General features: G+C 40.1%; 2 protein-coding genes across 3 annotated transcripts in view; one reads left to right on the top strand and one right to left on the bottom strand.

Annotated features, from left to right (window-relative positions):
* The first annotated feature begins 1,194 nt into the window (after positions 1–1,194).
* Positions 1,195–16,367, top strand: part of rgs7a (regulator of G protein signaling 7a) — a 56,282-nt gene continuing 41,109 nt past the window's right edge. The window contains exons 1-2 of one of the 2 annotated variants that reach the window (XM_086259167.1): positions 1,195–1,419; positions 2,314–2,432. In XM_086259167.1, the coding sequence (XP_086115293.1) occupies positions 2,355–2,432 (78 nt within the window). In that variant the 5' untranslated portion in view covers positions 1,195–1,419; positions 2,314–2,354. The remainder of the gene's footprint in view (positions 1,420–2,313; positions 2,433–16,367) is intronic. The other variant, XM_086259166.1, reaches the window with a different exon arrangement.
* On the bottom strand, positions 9,437–10,676 carry LOC147316040 (uncharacterized). The gene is made up of 2 exons (XM_086258083.1): positions 10,434–10,676; positions 9,437–10,268 (listed from the first exon to the last, which is right to left on the bottom strand). Exons 1-2 carry the CDS (start codon positions 10,674–10,676, stop codon positions 9,600–9,602), a joined length of 912 nt encoding a protein of 303 aa, XP_086114209.1. The 3' UTR covers positions 9,437–9,599.

Here is a 16,367-nt window from a genome sequence, read left to right as displayed (position 1 = left end):
TGCTATAGCAGCATACCGATGACTGTAGCACATTTTTCACAAATCTGCAGCTCACAGGAAAACAGGGAATGGACTGGATGTTTGGCCAACCTTGTAGAGTGGTTGATTCCTACGAGAGCAAAGAAGGAAGGACTGTAGAGAGATAAGCATACAGTTACATACACTAGGAGAAAAGGCACATCTGTCATCTTTCACGCCTGGATTGTTGCATACCACAAAGCCACAGAGTGCATTTATTTATTCATTATCACTGCAGCACTGGACATGCCCAGTCATATAAATTTATTGCCGGTATATCCCAGTTCTTACACTTGCAGTGTTATAAAATACAAACGGTGAATTTGACTGAAACGCCATATCTTATTATCGTTTAAAGCCGTACTGCATACCCTCAGCTATTCGTTTTGGTGAGAGAAATACTCATCCGCTTCTTTGGGCAGAACAGACAGATTTCCAAAGGTATTGTAAAAATGAATGTTGGCCTAAAATTAAGCTGACCTCGACGTTTGCGTATACATCATTTTCCCCAAACAAGCACAAGATTTGTTCAAGATTTGTTTGACTTTTGGTTTCGCCAGCTCGTCTTTCAGTTTATTTTTATACTGTATGAACTTTAAAATGTCAACAAAAACGTAGGCGTTACCTAAAGACTTAAAATGTTCTTTAGTAGTCCAAGTTTATTGTTTATTGCCAGTAAAAGTGACAGTATAAAGAGAAAGTAGTTAGACTATTTATTTGGTATTGGAATATAAGTAGTGAGACTTTAATATAAATGTAACGTAATTCAGGATGGTTTCATTTACCTCACAACAACGCTTCATGGTACACTTGTGATGTATCATAAGGCATATTACTACGTCAGCGCTGTATAATTCTTGTGTTTACTGCAGGGCTAAATGGTATTTGTTCAGTTGTTCATATTCATTGGGACAACAGCTAAACGAGTTTCTTCTTATGGCACAGAAAATTGTAGTGTCCTCTCATGACCTTTGCTATAGATTGCAGTTGTATCAATATTAATAAGCTATCGGTTTAAGATGCCTTGTCCTGGTTTTCGCAATGAGCATTTCGCTGCAGTGCATAGCAGTACAATCTTAGCTTGAAAAAATAATAGCTGTATGTCTCCAAAACGGGTTGTAATTTATTCCTCACACGCGATTGGTCATAGATCGATGCGCGCTCTCGACGCTCCGGGGTGGCGCACCCGTGATTCTGAGCACCGCTTGGAAAAGAGGAGATGAGAGACTGAGACAGAGAGCTGTACCACACCAAGTGTCCGCCGAATGTCTGCCTCCTCACGTTGCCAATGAATACCCCTCGCATTCCTATGTCTGCCAGTTGACATACTGAAAGCAAAGGACAAGGCTTCCATCCCTGCAAGGATTCAGGAGTCCTACAGCGGGCTGCGTGTTTTTTCAGGTAAGCGCCCCCCTTCTCCTCCCGTGACCGACGTCGCTGTGTTTTCTGTGTATTTAAGCGGCGTCCAAGAAGATAAGGGACGCGGGCGTTTAGCAGTAGCTGTCCAAGGTGCTTAAACGGGCAGTGGCTTGTGGTAAGAAAAGCCCGATATAGTAAAGCCAACGGCTTCATGTTAAGAGCGTGTTACATGACTTCGCTGTTCGTGTTGCAGTCTAAACCTCCCAAGGATGTCGTGTGGGTGTCGTAAAGGGAAGAAAGAATGATGAAGCTGTAATGTGCATACCATATCCATTACATTTGCACAGTCTTGCACATTTTGACTATGGCTACTACATCCGAATGCACGTATCCAGGCTGCATTGTAGAGTAGACTGCCTCCTCCAGGGACCGTGTGTTGTTTTACTGCATTTACCACTGCCAAGGTCTATAATTCACCTTATCTTGCTATTGCAACCTTAGGATGCATCCGTAGTATGTGCCATGTAGGGCGTGAGAGAACTCTCCGATGTAAACAAAGGTGATTGCCGTTTTAGACTGTGCTGCACAGCGAATTCATCTGAGGCAAGAGTGACAGTAGGCTAGTCCTTCCATTTACCTATCATTGCTTTTCAAGTTGAACTTTTGTCCCATTCAGTAGGAATGTGTACTGTACCAGTAGCCACACTTTGTGTTAAAGCAACCACCTTTTTCTTAAAAATGTCCTTGTCAAGACCTTGTGAAATGTCAAAACACGTAGCCAAACTGGAGCAATGAACATCTGTTCCCTTTTGAAGTATCAAATACACTGAAACATGATGCAGACCACAGGCGTGTAAATTGCTCTCTTTTGGCAAAGTCACGTTTAGGCTTCGTTGTTCTTCTGACGTGCCAAAATATCCATTCTGTCCACAACAGGAGCACCTGACATTTCCTCTGGCAGATTTACTAGCTGGATCATGGCACAGACCAACAGCAGTGGGCAGGGGACCAATGGGGTAGCAGATGAGTCCCCCAACATGATAGTGTACAGAAAGGTAAGGCAGCTGCTATTTTTAGTCTGCATGTGTGAGGGAGATCGTAAGCATGTGTGTCTCTCTTGCATCAATTTACTCAACGACGAGCCATGCAGTGGCAGTTGCTAGCACTAATGGCAAGGCAATGTTTTTGTGGTATGGCTGGTCTAGGATTGAGATGTTACAAATGCTTAATGAGAACACTGAGAGTTCATTCAGTTATTCTCTCACAACATACATGAAGTCAAGTGTACAATAATACTTGTTATTGCATACACACTGGAGCTTTTTCTTTTTTTTTTTTTTAAACAAACTTACATTCATTTAAAAAAGAAAAAGAAAAAAGGAAGCCCAGGGTTTTAATCCGCAGCACTGGTGTATTTCCCTACTCATTGTGCTACTACAGTCAACACTTGGGAGAGGGTTTGGAGTGAACTGTCACACTGTTGAGACATCTTGATCCAGCACTGCTTAGCCATTAAACAGTTACATGAAATCATAATAATCTGCAGGCAAGGTAACATGTTTGTTTTGAGAATTGAGTTACAGTTTCTTAGAGAAACTCTGACACTTATATTATATTGCATCACACAAATATGAAAGGTTATGTGCACTGCTCCTTGGGTGCACTGATTTAGATACAATGTTTCCTTTGCTTTGAACAGAAACAGTAAGGCTAGATATAAGATTAACCTACAAATAAGCCATTTAGAAAATTGCTTTTGCTACCACCAGGAGAGGATTCTGTTCCCTGGTGGCACTGCCATTGCCTAATAGCTGGATTTTTCTGATGTTTTTCTGCTAAACATTGCTGTATATGTAAGCAAAATCCAATGCTTAATATGTAAGTGCTGCTGGATTTTAACTCACAGTGACCTGCAAATTGATTAAACATATACAACAACAGTGGCTTGTTTCACTTTGCTCTCTCAGATGCAGCAGTGAAGTGATAATTTTCTCATCTTACTTGTGGATGACTCAACCATGGAGTGAATGTCTTTATTTCATTCTATTCACCCATCAGCAAATGCTGTTCTATCTGCAATAGCCTCTGCACACCATGGAAAGGATACGCTTAGCATGGTGTCATGGATTGACGGTCTTTTATAGCACTCACAGCGTGCAAGGCAATATTACTGCCAGTGTGGGTGAAGACTTGCTGGATGTGGTGCGATGTTTGCAGCAGGAAGGAGCGCTTTGTTATTTAGGAACTTCCCAAAGTAAGATGACAGACTCAGAAGCTAGATTGTTCATTAAACAGGCCAAATATTGAGGGCAATTGAGATGGATGGGTGCATGCGTCTAGTTTTGTCAGTTCAGTCTGTGGCGACAGGGGAAGAAGTCTGTCATCAAATTTCATTTCAACATGGCAGAGTATCACAATATGCCAATGCATGGAAAACTAGCCACATCCTGATTTGTGCATCAAATATTGATTGATTTGAGGTCTTTCCATCTATTTAGTTCCATGTGATGTTGTTTCAGTTCTCTTGATATTGATCTGTTTCTTTGATTATACTCTGATGTTTCTGTGACATAGGCAACCTTAGTGTGTGTCTTCACTTGGGACCTTTTACTATAAATTCAGCAACTAAACTTTGTGTTTTTTAGAACTATCTCTTTTTTTTTCAACATAATGAGGGAAGACTAATTTCAGACCACTCTGTTTTATTTATTTATTTTGGCCAGACCGATATCTTAGTCATAAAGCTTCTTCACTTCACACCACTTGACCACACATGGTCACAGTTTGCTTTTGTACATCAACTGACCTAGATACTCTGCAGAATGAAAGGCTGTGGTGAAGCCAGGAAGGACGAAGTCCTGTTTCTAGAGTGGGTTTAACACAAACTGGAACTGGAGGAGCACTGTCTGTATAGACATGCGGATAATGCCAGGATGAACAGGCGCCCTAAATGCTTTTCAGATGGAGATGACTTGGCAGAGGTGTTGCAACCCACACTGAGAGGGCAACACTGAGATGAGCTAAATTCTCAAGTGGAAAACATTTTATTCTCCATTTTCCTCCGCAGACTTCTTCTACATCCATCTCATAAATACATAATAAAAACTCTTAATAAAATCTTGATTGTAAGCAACTGGCCACGTCTGCTTGACAGTTGCTAGTAGTGTATGTGGAATGATTATGTAATTGAGCAGAGGGAGTTTTATGCTTGATGACAGGAGATAGTGGTTTGATAGTCAGTCCACAGGGAGCATAACTATATCCTTTTTTATTCTCTGAATCTTTCTCTCTGGCACATCCGCCCCTCCACTCCTGTCATTAGCATCTAATGAAAATGGATGGTTGAGCCGAGGTGTTGACCTGCTCATTGTGGAGATGTGTGCAGAGATGCCTGTTTTCTTCAAGGACGCATGCACTTAAACGCCTTGCTTAGATGCATGCATGGATGTGCTGAAAATTGAAAAACATGCACACAGAAATACTTGCAGAAATACAAGCACAAACACGTGCAGCTGGCTTTTTGATAAACTGATTTATTGGCAACAGCAACTCTGAAATTTTACACAACCACTGCTTGCATGTAAAGCTAACACTACGTAAAATGTCCCCAGTTTATCAGAAATGCCAATGAAATGTTTAATCAATAGAGTCAATAAATAATAAATTAATGCTATGTGTGGAACCTTGCGTATAATAGCCTCTTTAATGTCTTGCTGCTCAAACATAAAACAATCGAGGCCAATATCATGAAGTGTTCCTGGGTTTTCTCAATATGTGTATTTTCATTTCTGCTCACATGTGCACGACATAAATGATACTCTGATGTGTGTGTGAGCATGTGTGTATTCTTTATGTAGGGCAAATGTTGCTAAGAGAGAGTTCTGAATTTTTTATGCGAGCCTAAAACAGCTCTGGTTCACAGCCACTCGGTATGAGGAGGGAACATTATCTCTCATCAGCTCGAGCTTTGTGTGTGTTTGTGTCTTCGTATGTGTGTGTGACTATGTATGTGAAATCTCTATCTATCTATCTATCTATCTATCTATCTATCTATCTATCTATCTATCTATCTATCTATCTATCTATCTATCTATCTATCTATCTATCTATCTATCTATCTATCTATCTATCTATCTATCTATCTATCTATCTATCTATCTATCTATCTATCTATCAACTGAGGGTGAAATGAAATAAATGGTTAATATTACATAAGTTTTGCAGTATACTGAAGCCTGATCTTGTCTCTGTTGTGCTGTATCTGACAGCTGAGGCACCAGCTCACTCTTATTTACATCTAAGCTGCCGATGGGTATCCAGTAATTGTTCTTCCAGCAGCCAGTTTGGCTTCTATTGCTGTGCAGAGCCGCCAAGTCTCTACTGTATTTTTCTGTCTTTTTTCTAACATTAAGCACATGCAGCTCTCACTTTTTTTAACCTTTAGCCGATAAATTTTATACTCTGCTGCCTGTGTCTCTGCCTATGTTAAGACTGTGTCACTTAAAAAGTAATTAGCATTTAGTAAAACGTGGTGGTTTTTGCAAGGTTACTGCAACACAGTAAAAGGACTTTTATATTGGGCTCCAAGAACATCCGTTGGATGCTTATCTGCGTTCTGTTTTATGTATAGTTCAGATCATCACACAACAGAGTCATACCACTGGTTTCATATCACATAACCAAATACTACATGATGTGTCACGGTTATATTTTTGATCAACATTTATGTAGCAAATACCAAACTGTGCTTTTCTGTTTTAGACCACTTCCAAAATAGCGTTAGCCTATAACAGATGATAAAATTGCTTTTCTTGTCAAATAATAGTTACATCAAAAATTATTGTGAATATTTCTTTACAAGTGTATTTATGCACTTTCTCACTGTTTTATGCTTCAGAGATTTCTGTCATTTACACTTTGCGATAGCGCGTTGATGCCGCACTGCACTTAGTGAGCCTCGGTGGTGAAGTAAAGAACAAACAGAAATGACAAATAGGGCAAAGATATTAGTGCGTGTTATCGATTTGTCAATTGATTAAGTGCTTGTATACGAGAGATCATTTTGCAAGAACAAGACAATCCTTCTGTTCTGCATCACAGCACCACAATAGTAATAGAGCAGTGTTACATGATGCAGAACTGCATCCATTATTAACCCTCTCGAGGTGTTGGCCACTGTTTTTATGTTACTGGTGTCTCAGATGTGTCGAACAGGAACAAAATCAGGAGCATAATATCCAACAAAGTGACTGATGAGTATGCATGATGCTTTGGATAATTTCAAATACTACATGTAAAACACATTTAGATTTTTTTTTCAACAATAGGTGTGTTTTATCAGGTCTATCTGATTTCTTCAAAATTATAACCCAGAGTGCCAGGTAACAAACAAAGGCATACATATTAAAATTTGGTTTAGATGGCTGAAAATTCATTTCCTGCCTGGAACGCATTTTTCAATTTCATTCTAAGCTGCATGTGTTAAACCTGCCCTATATCAGCATGCCCTGTTATCAATACAATTTCCCAACCATCCTACATTGTTCATGAGTCATAAAGCAGAGGGAACTGAATACATTTTCAGCATTTTCTCACTTAAGAGCTAGATTGAAGGGTTCTTATACTGCCTGTCTCTCTCAGGCTGCAATCAAAAGATCACTAAGACCGGGGAACGAGCGAAGGGGGGGTGGGGGTGGGGGGGTGAGGTGGGATGATCTATAATTGCCAGATCAGAGAGAAATCTTTGTGTGTGAAGTAGGGCTCTTCGTATGTCAGCTTGCCAACCAGGCAATTTCTCTTCCTGTGTTTGAAAACACATGTTCTTTTTTCCAAAAATTGTTGAGGAAACGTGTGGGTGTTTGGCCCCCACTTTAGGGGGGAGAAATGACATTTATGGCTTTGTATATCAAACTAATCAATTCTCCTGTATTTGCTGAAGTCTGTAAATAAAAGGTAATTACAGGTGCTGGCAGTTGCTACAGTTGGTGGTAGAGTAGTTTTATTATCTTATTGTCCAACCGGAAGCTAATCCACAAAGCCATGTTGTGGATGGTGAAACCTCCTACTGTACATCCAACAAACACCAGAAGTAACTGCTGGATTATGTGAATAGTTCATTCTCCCTAAGCAAACTTTTGTTTGTTAAGGAGATGTGTCATAAATAATCACAAAGGCGCACAGAGGATATATATCCATATTGGTGGCAATATCATAGCTTGTATTTTGTCTCTTATGCCATACGAGTTCTCATAAAAGTTCTTTGCAACTGGTCAACATTTTTAGTTATTAAACTGGTCCATATAATAATGTTGATAATATTGAAAAAATCCTGAAAAGGCTTGAAAAGGATAAATGGCAAAGAGGAATAGGAAAGAACTGAGGAAGGATGGATGGATTTGTGAGGCAGAAGCTGTTTGATAACATCCTCGAACAGAGAGTGACACAGAATCACATAGGCACCTCTACAACAGAGGACTCTCAAGGTGGTGGACTTTCCCACCCTCCAGAATCCCCTGAAGCAGACATTAATCTGGTAGAGACCATGATGGTCCCAAGCCTTGTGAGTTCAAGCTGTTGGCTCCAGCCCCAGTATTGCCCACAACCAGAGCTCAGAGGCAATGTAAGTGTAAGAGAGAAGCCAAATAAGCTGAAGGACCATCGTACCATTTGGAACCATTGCTGAGCCAAATTATACGAGGCTCTGGAGGGAAAGATTTAAGTTCAGTGGTGCTTCCATAGCTGGTCGATAGCACAAATTCACACCATTGTGGCAAAATTGAAAAATAAGCAATGTAAACTAATGAAGAGTTTAATTTTTTAGGCTGGTAGGGTGCCTAATTGTGATTAGTGGACATGGAGATTTATTTTCATATAAATATTTAATGTAAATGTAATGAAATATTTGACTCTGTGTCAGCAGTGGCTTTGTGAGGCTCATAACAAGTCATAACAAGTCATTTTAGTCAAAGCTACAAACTAAGGCTTTTTTGAAATCATGAAATTGCTTTGCAATATAAAGTAATACTGGGTTTAAGCTTTGTACTTGCCTGTTCTAATAAACAAAACACTAAAAGCAAAAAAATGTCAGTAATAAAAAATGAGACTGGGTACACTGTGTGAAATGCACAAACTCACTTTTCTGGGAGGATTTAGAGTGAGGATGTTAGATTTTTACAATCTTTACAATCTCAGCTAAAGAAAGCCAATCTTTTCCAGAAAATCAATCTTCTCATTTTACTTTGGCAACAAAGAAACTTTTGCTTTTGGTGTAGGTGACCTGGCTGAGGGCACAGAATGTTCCTGGGTGTCCAATATCAAAGGTCTATATTTCTTACAACCTTAAACCATCCAAATCAGAGTTTTTGGCACTGTAGAGAAAGGCTGCTAGTCAGCATGAATAGCTATCACATATAAATTAAAAAAGATATTATTGCAATCACAAAGCTGTATTTGCTACCTAACATTTAATTTGATGCGAGGTGATGGTTTTTAAAGCACTGCAAAGATCAGTGAGCAGAAACTTAGGCCCATCTTGCTCTAAGCGGTCCTCTCTGTATACGTCTGCCACAGCTGGAGTCTTTAGGCCTGTCTGTTAGGGTTATATAATGGTCCAAGGAAGCCTGGGCATTACAGTTTTTCTCAGTCGCTTTGGTGCATTTCTCACAACAGAATTGAACTCTCCACCACTACTAAGGCACTTCTCAAAACAATTAGTGCAAACTGCAAAACATGGTGGATAACTTGCAAAAGTGAGTCACTCCATCAAAAAGAAAAGTCAGGTGTCCAAAATAAGTTGTCAATGCATCAACAACAAATCCCTTGAGCAAAACAGACAATACATTCATCAAAAGCAAGTACTGATACCAAACAAAGTGTCAGGGCTGTCACAATTACAAGTCATTAGACCAGCACCTTTGGTCACAAAATCACATGGTCTGAACATGTTCCCATTGTGACGGATGTCTTTGTAGGTGCTTCCCAATGACATGTCAAGTCCGGACCGCATGCATGGCATGTTGAAAACCATAAATTGTAAAGGACAATCAAGACACTCCATATGCACTCTTGATAATATTTAATTGAAACTGTTCACAGCATTGTGCAAACTGGGGAAATACAGTAAATCAAACATTTTACAGCAAACAAACTCACCTAGACAGTAAACCTCACTGCAGTAGTTACGACTCAAAAAAAACAAACTGAAAAACAGACACTGCTGCATATCAATCATTGATATCTAGACGCTCCCGTCTGTCTGCCCACATATTTGCATCAACATCACAGCGTATGTCAGCTCTATCGATGCATCGGGGAAAGTATCTTCTGGAGTGTCGAATCCACCCTCTGCAGGACTCTGCTGTGATGTCATCACAAGCTGCATCCATAGCTGCTAGCAGGGTCATTTGGGTATGTGGATGCCTGTCATATACCTTCCACCTCCAGGAAGAGAAAAACTCCTCAATTGGATTCAGGAATGGACTGTAAGGAGGAAGAAACTCCATAAGCATCCTGTCGTGTGCTGCAAACCACTGCCTGACTACAGCAGAGTGATGGAAGCTTACATTATCCCAAACCACTACATACATTGTCCGATTGTCACCAGGATCATCCCTTCCATTTTGTGGGATCAGGTCCCTATGAAGAGCATCCAGAAAAGCCAACAGGTGTTGTGAATTGTATGCACCAATACGAGGAATATGGGTGTGAACACCATTCTCTGAGATTGCGGCACACATTGTAATATTCCCTCCTCGTTGGCCTGGGACATCAATGGTGGCTCTTTCTCCAATGTGATTCCGTCCACGCCGTCTGCCTTTTGCGAGATTGAATCCCGCTTCGTCAAGATATACAAACATGTGCAGGGGTTCCCTGGCCTCCAACTCCAGGATATGCTTTACAAAGGATGAGAATCAGACAGGTCTGTAATGGTGCATTTGGCAGAACAGATTGTACAGTTGGAATTGTACATAGGATTACAGTAACATGCATAAATGTAGGTTGAGTACATGGCCTAAACTGTTACAGTGAACAGGGGTACATATGCGAACATGTGTTACCTGTACATACTGGTGACGGAGCTCCTTCACTCGATCACTGTTCCGTTCAAATGGCACTCTGTACAATTGCTTCATGGACATTTCATTCCGTCTGAGGACTCTGTCTATGGTGGAAATTGATATTGACTGAATATTTCCGAAGATGGTGTCATCGTTTACGACAGTTCTTTGTATTTCTCTCAGTCTCAAAGCGTTGTTTGCAGCCACCATTGCACAAATTCTTTCCTCTTGCTGCGGAGTCATAAGTCGACCTCTTCCACCTCCTCTAGGTTGTCTGGCAGTCCTTTTTGAGATGCAGATGGGAAAACACACACATGTAAGCGCAAACATGCTTACAGTGATTGTCACAGGACTATCATTCAAAACTCCTTTCTTTACAGCATTACTGTATTGTACCACAGCACACTATGCCACACCTGGGCCAAGTCTGCGCTTCAGTTACAGTACGTCTATGTGTAAGGATCTGTAAGGTCATGTCCTAATGCAAGTCTCCTGTATGACTATGAAAGTGCAGAGCAAATTAGTTTGTGCTGCATACTGTAACTAGATTACGGTGTGCTCACCTGTTTTCCCGACGAAATGTCTGGATGATAGAACTTACAGTAGTTCTCCCAACATTTGGCTGCACCCTTCGACCAGCCTCGGCCATTGTGAGGCCATGGTTTATCACATGATCCACAAGTGTTGCCCTGATTTCGTCAGGAACGTGTCTATGTGGTTGGCCTCTTCTCACCCGGTTTTGTCCTCGTCCTCCACCAATCCTCACTCCTCTTCCACGAGGCTGACGTTCCATGTTCTGCTGTTTTGTAGATTCAGTATGCACCTCATGCCAATCCTGTCTGTTGGTTTACATTACAGTATATATGTACTTGTGGAGTGGGGGATGCTGTGCCGCGGTTCACCTGTGACTGGGTAGGAGAGGCTTTTCATTGGTTGCAAGTAGGAGTGACACACACCAATTTTCATTAGTGTGAGATAAGGTTCACCTGAGACATGTAGTTTATGGAGATTTTCATGGGAACTCCTCCAAAATAGGGTTTTCAAAATGGGTGTATGAATCGTTTGACAAGCTGTTCAGCAATTTTGAGTGCACTGACACAAGCAATGCAATGAAGACTATTAGTTGTAAGGACAATGACTATTCAGCCGGTACAAGTATGAATAATTGTGACATTCATGATGAAAGAAAGGAGATAGTGATGAATAGGAAGTCAAACGTGACCATTCTTTAGATATTTGTACTCACTCAACTGCTTCATGTCCAAAGGCATTTGCCTTTGGACGCAGTGAACGTGAAACCGCCACAGGGTTGTGCCAAAACGACTACATGTTGTGGTGGTTGAACTAACTGTTGTGCAATGTTTAATTCTGTTGTGAGAAATGCACCAAAGCGACTGAGAAAAACTGTAAGATAGCGGTTGACTCAGGCAGTGCTTCTGTCTCGTCATTTAATTCCAGCTCAACATTTAGATACAGATTACAGGAGTGCCCCAGAGTTGTAAATTAATTCACTGCCATCTCTGGTGTGATGGGTTTAATGGGGCCAGAGAGAAAATAAAAACAGAAGGCTAAAATGTAGGACATAACAATGAAGCTGACATCTGAATTCTTTGATTTCGCTACAGTCACAGTGTGTCTGTCTGTCCATCTGAAACCTCTGCATGTCCGTCCTTTCTTCTTGTTTGTATTTGTGCCCCTCCTCTCTTGACCCTCCATCGCTACAAACACCATCTGTAAACGGTTTCCATGCAGTCTCTACTTCTAACGCACTCACCGGTTGTTTCTGCTGAAGGCTCACTCCTTCCCACTCACCGTCTACTATGTATAAATTCCCAGATTGCATCTCTGATGTATAAAAGCTGGTTATATATTTTGCTCTAAAATCTCTTAACTGTGAGATGCATTTAGTGTACAATACTTGATGATTCATTATCAACCGATTAAGGGCAGGGCTACTGCATTTTCTTTATTTCCTGTTGTTTTAAATGACAGATAACACAGAGTAGTTGTTTTATAATATGCTAGTTTATTTTTTGTGGTTTGGATATAGTTTTGGGACTTTATCATTTTTCTGGACATCATATTTATTATGTGATACTTGAACCGGAACACCATTAACTAATTACTCTTAGCTGCTTTTTTTTGTAAATGTCATTGTGTCCCAAATCACCCACTAAAGTATTCAGCAGAAACATAATAAAATCATGTGAGGAATGCTATTTTCAAACAGTATATACTTCATAGCAGCCTCAAATCATTGCCAAAGCAAAAATCATATTTGCTCATCAAGAGAGTTAAAAAGTAAACAGAAACAAGAACATATTTTCTGTATTACCTTACTTCTCTACTGTGTATTTTGGCAGCTTGAAGTCAAAGTGAAGGCGGTCTTCAAAAATATTCTTGCACTTTCTCTGTCTTCTCTGTCTGTGTAAACTTGTGAAAACATTTCTCTCAGTCCCAACTTTTTTTTTTTTATATCCCAGTTTCCATCACTGTCTCTGGCTCTGGTGTTCACACTTTGCCCTCTCATTTCTGTTTCTTTCATTCCCATCTCCCCCTTCTGTCTCCCCTCCCACTCTCATGCCCTCTTTTGTTCAGATTCAGGTCTTTGATGTTTCTCATATACTCCACCATTTCAAACTAAGTTTCTATCTTTGTCTTTCTCATACGGTCCCTGACACACATGTGCACTCTCACCCCTTGTCCACCGACAGCACCGCACGTAAAACATCCCTCCACCATCTCTTTGAAGTCATCTGAACCCTAGTCAGAGCCCAAGCCAATCCAGTCAGCTTTTATCCTCACAAAGAGAAAAAGAGAGAAATGTATTTAGACCCTGGTGGAGCACAGTCATCGCTCCTCCTGTGTGAAGTGATTCACTCGTGACTCATAGCTTTATTGGGAACTCTCTCTAAACAAACAACCATTGGATGTGGCATTTTCATCCAAATTGACTGGAACTGTAACTGAGAGTGCCGGTCTGATTGTCCCCCTGCAGCTTGGTGCCCCTCTCAACAATAAGGAGTCGTTCTCCCAGAAGCGGTCATGTCTCAGTGATTAGCTTGCTATGACTGAGTGCCAGTGCGCAAATCCAATAATAAAAGTCAAGCAGCAATTGTTCCAAAGGGTACATAGTCATATATTTGAGACATACATTTTAATTCGCCTAACAGACAGGAACACACCTTAGTTTAAAGCTGCGCAGATCTGAGCTCATCAGACACACACACACTCCCTAAGCTCGCAGGTGTTTGCACGCTGAGAAGCTTCCACCTGCAACCTCGTGATGCTTCCAGCGTCACATCATTAGTTCAGCTTAGCAGGCACAGTTATCCACAGCACAGCCTAGTCTACAAAGCTCCGGCGCCATCTTGACTCAAGCTGCTGATGTTTTTTTTTTTTTTTTTTTTACATTTCTGTAAAAAGTAACCAACTAATGATTTGCATCTGTGTTGTGTATTTTAAACTTTTACCTTATAGCCAACATATCACAACTGCCATCATGTGACACACCAATACTTTGCTCAGTCCTCAGCTTTCCTAGCATTATGTAGTTATATGTGAGGTTTAATAAACTTAGCCTACTGGCCATACATATTTTATCAAATTGTAGATGCACTTCAAGTAATTATCCAGCTACAAAATATTAGGCGGCAAATTACAATCTACATGCAAGAAAATTGCCCCTATTAGTTTTGTAATAACAGCATATTTTCTAATAACAGTAATGTAAACAATAATAATCTAAGAAATTCTAAGAGTGCTGCCGATTGAAATGCATATGAATGTGCACATTTCGATTTACCTTTTATTTGAGCTATTTTAGCCAAGCAGAATGAATTTCTGGTTGTCAGTGGTGGTCTGAAGGTCTACCACATACTCAGTGAAATTTCTTAATAACTATTTAATGGATGACATTAAATTTTGAGCAAAAAATAATGATGTTTTCATTAAATTCAGGTTTACCCTCACTGATCTACCTGTGTTTAGTTGTCAAATAGTGTCTGCTAGTGTGCTGATAGCATCTGGGTTAAAGCACAGGTTCACACCGCTTCTAAAGCAATGCTACACTTTGTTCTTTCTACACCTTATATTACCAACTAACTTACTAACCAACACCCAATTTCTTCCATTAGGCATTCCTATCTGGATCATCATCATTTTAATAATTTGATTCTTAGACACTGACCCCTAACAGTGTCTCATCTGCTAATTGAGATGACGTTCCTGGACAATGCTCTGGGAATTGATGTGCTTTCTCCTGCCCTCTGTTTTGTTTCTGCTGTGGTAGCTAGTGGCTGTTCAGATCAGATCCCCATGACAACCACACCAGCAGTCTGTCAAATGCTATTATCTCGAGCACTTCAACAATGTGTCCAGCGCAAAGTGACAGGACATGAGTTTGTATGTGTGTGTATGTTTGCTTTTCGGTGCCTTTGCCAGTCCACGTGTACGGGCAAAACATTCATACACTTTTAGAGTCCTGCACAGTCCATGAAAGCCTGCAGTGTTGTTTGTGTATCAGCTGCATTTTTCACCAAAATCCTTTCCTTTTGTGAGTACATGAATAAAAGGGGGACAATAGACGCAACTGAGTACATTTTTTTCAAGAGCATGACTAGCATACTTTTATTTTCTGCCACTTATAGTTAAAACTCTGCTACATTTCTGTAGTAAATATTATAACTTGTGTTTTACTGGATTACATTTAGCTGAAAATCTGTCCATGCAGTTATGTAATTGTAAAGTTCATGGCAGCTAAGGGCCATACAATGCACCTAAATATAACAGCAATTCAGCTCAATTTACGCTGTTTTTCTTTTTAACATATGTTCAGAAATCAGTGTTTTTATAAAGAAATAGATCCTGCTGACTGCCTGCACATGGAGCAAGGCGATTGCCATGTAATTTGGTAGCTTATTTGATTTTTCTTTAAAAGAAGACAGTGCATTTAGTGTTTTTCATTCAGCTTTTTTATGTGTGTCAGCCTTTATTTTATGTATCTCTGCATGTCATCTTTCAGTCTTTAGGTTAAACGTGTAATTTTATATGCACCATGTGGTAACAAACTAATTTACATGTTAAGCAAACAATTTACTAGCTACACAAAAGCAGTTAAGTCAATATAAGTGAAGATCATTTACACTTAGCAACAATAACTATTCACCAAAGCCCTGTCATAATCTTATGATGCAGAACTGTTATTTGCCCCCAACAGACGTGAGTGATTTCATAACAAATTGACGTCTCACAATAACACGGATTTCTGTTCACCAACTAATAACTTGAAAGTAATAATAGATGCATTATGCTTATTTTGTACATATGCATTGACTAATGGCAATATATTTTGCAAACCTCTAGAATATTAGCTCCAGCTCCTTTCAGGTCCCCACTTGAGACCACGGTTGTAAACGAATTAGATTTAGATGTGTATGGTTATTATGTCACAGCTAATAACCAGTCAGATTGCTTGATTCAATTAATGATTTGGACTGGCCTTTATCTCAGGCGTTCTCTCGCTCTCCTTCACACACGCTACACATTGGACCACGTTATCATGTACATGTTGATGACAAGCCATGAATAAGGCAATGGAAGAGTTTGAAATTGATACCATAAGAACAGCTACTAAAAATCTCTAACTCGTTTGAATCCCAGTGACCTTAATCTCAAGGTCAGAGGTCGCATTTTCTAAAAATCTTGTGAATGTGATAACTCAAGAAGGACGTCATCTAGGATTTTCAATTTACTAAAATCGTGAATGAATTTGAATCTCAGTGACCTTGATGTTAAGGTCAGAGGTCAGAGGTTACGTTTTCTGAAAATCTTGTGAATGTGATAAATGAAAACAAGACGATGTAGGACTTTTTCACTGGTACCATAGGTGTGATTACTAGGAGGCTGATAGGTAGCACTGGCGGTCGCATGTAT

Source organism: Aulonocara sp. 'chitande type north' Nkhata Bay, linkage group LG13 (genome assembly GCF_057382095.1).
Source record: "Aulonocara sp. 'chitande type north' Nkhata Bay isolate Kocher_YH1m ecotype deep benthic linkage group LG13, A_spYH_male_GT1.1, whole genome shotgun sequence".
Taxonomy (NCBI): domain Eukaryota; kingdom Metazoa; phylum Chordata; class Actinopteri; order Cichliformes; family Cichlidae; genus Aulonocara; species Aulonocara sp. 'chitande type north' Nkhata Bay.
The sequence above is the reverse complement of the archived record's forward strand: the minus strand, read 5'-3'. Positions and strand labels throughout refer to the sequence as shown.

Coding starts and splice junctions, on each gene's coding strand:
- LOC147316040 (XM_086258083.1), bottom strand. CDS start 10,676: ATGACTCCGCAGCAAGAGGAAAGAATTTGTGCAATGGTGGCTGCAAAC. Junction 10,269..10,433: donor TCCGTCACCAGTATGTACAG/GTAACACATGTT, acceptor TCCTTTGTAAAG/CATATCCTGGAGTTGGAGGC.